Source organism: Helianthus annuus, chromosome 7 (assembly GCF_002127325.2).
Source record: "Helianthus annuus cultivar XRQ/B chromosome 7, HanXRQr2.0-SUNRISE, whole genome shotgun sequence".
Taxonomy (NCBI): Eukaryota; Viridiplantae; Streptophyta; class Magnoliopsida; order Asterales; family Asteraceae; genus Helianthus; species Helianthus annuus.
Window position 1 is genome coordinate 93,840,502 of NC_035439.2, and position 6,549 is coordinate 93,847,050.

A 6,549-nucleotide genomic window follows, 5' to 3' on the forward strand; every position below is an offset into this window, starting at 1 on the left:
TTTTCAAACATGTTTCAGGTGATCTACTGTAAATCAGGAAAAGTGCTGAGGAGCATTTTAAGCTTAAAATAGTGGCTCAATATAAAATAAAGAAATATGTTTTGAAATAAGGATTTATCACTAAAACTTATGTATTGTAAATTATCGGGGTTTATCCCGAATTGTGAAATAAAATAATCGGGAAAAGTTTTAGCTTTACAACGATCCTGATGTTAAAATTTCCGCTGCTAAAATCACATAAATAAATATCACGGGATTTCTGTCCCGCGGCTCCTGAAACGGGTCAAACCGGGTCGGGGGCCGTGACAGTTCCCCTCCTTCGCTTCAAAAACCAAAGCGAACCAATTATTACAAAAATTGGTTTGAAGAAAAAAAGACAGTCGGTTTTATATAAAAAGTTGTAGTTTTATATAAAAAAATTGTATAAACCGGTTTCTATACATACACATACACATTAATGAAAATAAATAAATGTTTAATTTTATAAAAAAATTGTAACTTTTTTTTTATATTGTGCGCGTGAAAACTGGTTTACAAACCGAAAATAAATCGAACCGAAACTAGCATTTAAAACCATTTGTAAAAACCGACCAAGTCGATGCGGAACCGAACCGGTTTGGGTTTAAAACATAAATGATATAAAACCCTTTTTGTTCACCTTTACTCGTGACAATGTTAAGCCATTTTTCAAATTATTAAAGTTGTCTATGTAAAAGCATTTATCGGCCCGATCGGCCCAATAGTTTCTGCTCATGTGTGCACAAAAGTTTGGTCAACTTTGAAAACTAGCTTATGATTGACCAAAAACTAGTGCTTAATCGTTCGTATCGACGTTAGTTTTTTTAATCTTTTGTAATTATATATTTTAGCAATCATATATGAGTCATTGAGTCTCACCTTTATTATAAGAACTAGTTTTTTACTATCGCCGCGTTGCGGCGAACGTTTTTTCTTGTTTAGTCTGTGTTTACATGCGTTTTGAAATCACTATGATCGCGTTGCGTACGGAAACCGCTTACAAGAATAAAAAGAAAATATAGAAAAAACACTAAAAGATTACCAAAAGAAAATCAACAAAAAAAGTTGTATGGTAATAATGTTGTTCGTATGAAACATGTGGTCAGAGATAAGCAAATGATATTGGGTACCAGTACCGAATTTCTCGAACCGAAAGATCTTAAGTACCAATTCGGTACGACTTTTGGCGTTCCCGGTACCGGTTCGCTACCGTTTTTTACCTTCATATACCGGTATCATAACTGGTATTTTCGGTACCAGTACCAATTCGGCATTGGTTGGCACCGAGCTCATCCCTACCCCTGAAGCTAAAAAAAGAAATCATTAAAAGTTGAAGAAAATCAACAAAAAAAATTGCACGATACCGTTGTTGTTCGTACGACACCCGTGATCAGGGATGAGCAAATGGTACCGGGTAGCAGTACCGAATTTCCCGAGCTAAAAGATTTTCAAAATCAATTCGATACTGACTTTTGGTGTTTTCTGTACTAGGCTGGTGTCGGTTTTTACCTTCATGTACTGATAACCGTACTGGTATTTTCAAAACCAGTACCGGTTGACACAAGATTATCCAACTTAAAAACTAAATAAGATGATAAAAATTATTAAAAAAAACTATATATATTATTCTACTGTGTTCAAATCATACGTTTTTTAATATATAGAAGAATGACTATAGGATGTGGTCATGACTTTTATGGTCATCATAATCCTGCATATTAGAGCATTCACATCCAATCCATCAAATTATACATACATTCCACTAAAAAACAACTCCTATATAAATATATTTTCACTAAAAAAAAATATTTTTTCTCTCCCCTTTTCAATTAAATAATATTATCATTACATTTTTCTCTCTCCTTCACTCACAACCACTTTCAATATATATTAAAAAAATTATAGTGGGTGAACAGTGTCCACTCAAATATACAGATGAACAGTAACATTTTCTCTCTCCTCCACCCACAACCACTTTTTATACCCTTTAGACCATGTGTAGTGGTAAATCAATATAATGCCCCTACCATGGGGCGTTTTGCGACACGTGTCATCCCAGTCAGCATGGGGCATTATAGCATAAAGTGGTGTAGTGGGGCATTATTCCAATAACGCTCATGCAATCATTTCCCAATTATTTTTTTTAATTTAAAACTTAAAAAAATACAATACTAAAAAATTAAAAACAGAAAATAAAAATAAAGAAAAAAAAAAACAGAAAATTAAAAAAATACAATACTAAAAAATTACTTTAGGGCCTAATGTGTCAAAACAGAAAATAATAAAGGTTAAAAGTATAGGGGCCTAAGTGTCAATATCAAAGTTTAAAAAAAAACCCTTCTTCTTCTTCGTGCCCATACCTGCGACATGCAATCCCATAAAATCCGGCCAAAAATCCGGCCAAAAAATCCGACAAATAATCCGGCCACAAACCCATCTCTCTCTCTAAACCCACATGTCCTCAATTGATTGGCCAGTCAAACACCTTGAAGCGTTTTAAATAAAACGCCAGCAACAAATTTGTTCAAGGATAACGCCGGAAAACGCCGGCCGTAATGGGAATGGGGGCGTTTCCGGGCGTTTTTTTGCAATTTTTTTTAAAAATCACGCCCCACTACAGGTGGTCTTATAATATGAAAATCTCCCCTCACATATTTTGATGGATAGAATGTGAATGCTCTTAGCGTTATGTCACTCACTTTTAATCCATCATTCAAAACCATTACATTAAGTGTTTGGTCATGACCCAAACCACTGTTCTCTTATTTTAATTTATTGTGAAAAAGAAAAGGGAATATTGAAAAAGGAAAGGAAGCTCGTGGTTATCATGATTTAATCCATGCCAATCATGATGGATGAGACAAAGGGGTGATGTAGCAATCCATTAATGATCCTATGTGGCATTGATGACCCAACTCATGCCCCCCACCATTCAACCAGCGGTTTAATAGAATAAGAAAATATATAAGCAGCTTTAACTGAATAAGCTTTGTAATAATTCGTTAAATCCGTTGCACAAAATAATAACTAGAAACCAAATTTAAATCGAAATAAAATCCGTGGCAATTTTTTACAACTAAAAATATATTAAATTTATTGCAAGTCCAGTACATTAGTAAAATTTTAAATATAGATAGTAATTAAAAGTTAAAAATTTAAATTTAAGTTTAAATTACAAATAGAGTTATAGTCGTATTTGTTTTACTCAAGTATGTTGAATTTTTTGTTTGTCTATTTTAATTTATATTTGTTGTTTACCTAGAAATTCTTAATAATTTTTTAATAAGAAAAGAACCATCTTCAAATCTAATTATTATTTAGTAATTAAGTATGAATAGTTTATACAACATATAAGTATGAATTAACTTTACCCGACCCATCTTGATCCGACCTGTAAAAAATACTCTTCAATTGTAATTCACTCTAATACTTGACCATGTTATTTACTTTGGTTATTCCACCGCCCGAGAGTCTACGTCCATGATCAATAGAAAATTGTAATATAATAAACCAAAGGAAATAATTAGGTAAAGAAGCCCCCCCACCACACACACACAAAAAAAAAAAAAAAAAAAAAAAAAAAAAAAAAAAAACTACAAAGACAAATTCATTCTGAGAAAAAAGAAAAGAGTATATAATTTCAACCACTAAAAATATTTCAAATTTGTATCATTTCCTGACATTCTTGAAACATGTCAATTTCATTCAAAAAAAACTAAGGTTGAATCGAATAATTGGAAAAACCACATGGACCGAAATGACAGTTAATTCATGTTTTTTTAGACGAAATTAACATGTTTCAAGAATGTCGGGGGGGGGGGGGGGGGGATAGAGCACTGTCCTCCCAACCGCCGGAGTGATCCCACTCCGGGAGCCGCTACCCGACCAAGCTAGCTCCGCGGTAAATTCCCCTTGCCGAGTTCTTACCATGGGCGACATATGCCACTCCCAAGACTCGAACCCGGTACCTCTGGGAAGAGGTGGGTGTCGGTGGCCAACTGGGCTACCCCAGTTGGTTATGTTTCAAGAATGTCAGGAACATAAAAAACACAAATTTAAAATTTGGCATAAACCGGCATAATTGGACAAACTATAGAGACCAAAATGACAATTAACTCTTATTAATAGGAAACAAAACTTAATTTCATATTAAACTTAGTTAAACTATAGTTTTAAGCTTCAATTAACAAAATATAATTTTGTATAATACTAAAAAGTCATAATTTCGATTGGTTGCGGAACACTTTCTTTATTTTTAGTTTGCTCTTTCTCTTCCCTCTCTTTTGCAGCCAACTCTTCTTGTTCCTTTGCCTTTGCCTTTGCTTTGGCCTCTTCATTCTCCTTTTTCTTCACATCAAAAAACTCAATGAGCTCACCTAGAGCAATATCGGGATCAGTATCCTTGAGTAGTTGCTCTGCTACTTCAGCCGGGGTGATCTCCACCTTGCCAAGCAAATCCTCGATTTGTTCAAATTGATCGTGCTCGGTTATACCAAGATAGTTAGATGCCAACAATCTGAATCCACACGGGGTACAATATGACATGTTGATGTGAACGTCCATACGACCAGGGCGAAGGAGTGCAGGATCGAGTTTGTCTTTTCGGTTTGTGGTGAATATGATGATTCTTTCATCACCACAACTTGACCATAAACCATCGATAAAGTTAAGAAAACCCGATAATGTTACCTGGTTAAAGAAAAGGTTATAATCAATATACTAAGCTTATCTTTTAAAAAATATATATACACTAACCTTATTTTTATGTCTTTTTCCATTATACTAAATATAACAAGCAATAAATAAACCATCTTATTATGAAAGTAGTACTAGAACTTACTAACAAGCAACATTGAATGTGGGGGTTTTCACTAAAATACTAAATGTAACAAGCAATAAATAAACCATCTTATTATAAAAATAGTACTAGAATTTAATAACAAGCAATAATGAATGTGGGGTCACTTTTGATTTTTCAGGTACGTTATTCCGGTTTGTGTTTTTATTGTAGGTTTTAATATAATATACGGTGGAGATCAATATGATCGGAATCAGATGGTTTCACTGGTGACATGATAATACTCCATTGTTACGTCAATGATTCAAATTTGCTGTTAAAAAATTAAATAACAAGTAAATGTTTGGAATTACTAACCCTCTGTTCATCGCGATACCCTCGCGGCCCACGCCGGAGATTCACCAAAGCTTTAACCGCGTCCACATCCGCTCGATCATGCAACTCCATCGAGCAATCAATGTCCTCAACCACCAATATTGACCGGTTCGCCGTCGCCACCAGCAACCTCCTCAACTCCGAATTCGACCTAATATCAGTCAACTCCAAATCATAAATATCAAAATTCAAATAATTCGCCATAGCCGCAATCAAACTCGACTTCCCGGTCCCAGGCGGACCGTACAACAAGTACCCTCTCTTCCACGCCTTTCCAACTTTCCGATAATACTCTCTCCGTTCAACAAACCTATCCAAATCCTTCATAACATCTTCCTTCACATCACTATCCATTGCCAGCGTGGCAAATGTCGCCGGATGGTCCAAACTCACCGACGTCCACACCGACGGTCGGCCCGAATACGCCATATTCGTGTCGACCGTAAACAACTTAACCGTTTTCTCTTCAAGCTTCTTTATTTTAGCATGGTTAAGTATAAACGGAAAGTAGTCGTTCAACACCAGATCTTTGTGTTTTCGATGAAACGTGAGCTCCAACGATCGTTGATCTGTTCTACTAGAAGATCCATGATCATCATAATTATGATATTCTCTCGTTGGCAACTTCTTAGAAACCAACGACCAATAAAATTTGACTCCATTGTATGTATCTTCAAAACTCTCGTTTATTTCCATAGCGATGGTGATGTTTTTCTCGTTTGATGCTTTTGTTATCTTTAGACGATTAACGTCGGGGGATATTCGCGAAGCGAGGTATAGTTCTGTGGCTTTGTATATCTCGTTTTCGCGAAAACCGTCGTACTCGTAGAGCACCATTGTTAACTGTCGGGATAACTTGTTGATGAAGTTACGGATGCCGAAATAGAGGTAGTCTTGGAACTCAGGTGGTAGGTAATCACGAGCGACGCTGCGGGCCACCATCGCGGCCGCGGCGACGGATCCGATGGTGGAAACTATTGTTTTTGCGGTGGCGATTTTGGATTCTGTTGAGGACGACATTATGATTTTTTTTTGTGGGGGTGGGTGGGTGGATTGGTTGTTTGTATGGATATGGAGATCAATGGGTGTTGTTTGTTGTAGAAATGATGGGGGATTTTATACTGTGGTTGGTGTTGACTTCGTTTACTTAGAAATTCTGATTTGTTGACTTTTTGAAAGAAAATCTTGTAAAGGAGACGGATGCTTTCTCACGCGTCTTGAATACTTCCTAGAAATTGCAATAGAAAATTGAAACTTTCAGCAATTAATAAGGTAGCAGTTACATTTCAGCATTTGAAACAATTTAAATTGAGAATTAAATGACGAATTAAAGTGCATTGAAGACGTTTAATGCAATT

The 6,549-nt window shown here is 35.6% G+C and overlaps 1 protein-coding gene across 1 annotated transcript; it reads right to left on the bottom strand.

Moving 5' to 3' along the window:
• Positions 1-4,113: 4,113 nt before the first annotated feature.
• LOC110868032 (AAA-ATPase At3g50940) lies at positions 4,114-6,348 on the bottom strand. Its single transcript, XM_022117114.2, has 2 exons — positions 5,174-6,348; positions 4,114-4,707 (listed from the first exon to the last, which is right to left on the bottom strand). Exons 1-2 carry the CDS (start codon positions 6,209-6,211, stop codon positions 4,228-4,230), a joined length of 1,518 nt encoding a protein of 505 aa, XP_021972806.1. The 5' UTR covers positions 6,212-6,348; the 3' UTR covers positions 4,114-4,227.
• Between the last annotated feature and the right edge of the window lie 201 nt (positions 6,349-6,549).

Excerpts from the sequence above, each read along its gene's own strand:
- LOC110868032 (XM_022117114.2), bottom strand. The coding sequence starts at position 6,211 with ATGTCGTCCTCAACAGAATCCAAAATCGCCACCGCAAAAACAATAGTT. Across the intron at positions 4,708-5,173 it reads GGTATCGCGATGAACAGAGG|GTAACATTATCGGGTTTTCT; the intron begins GTTAGTAATTCC and ends TTCTTTAACCAG.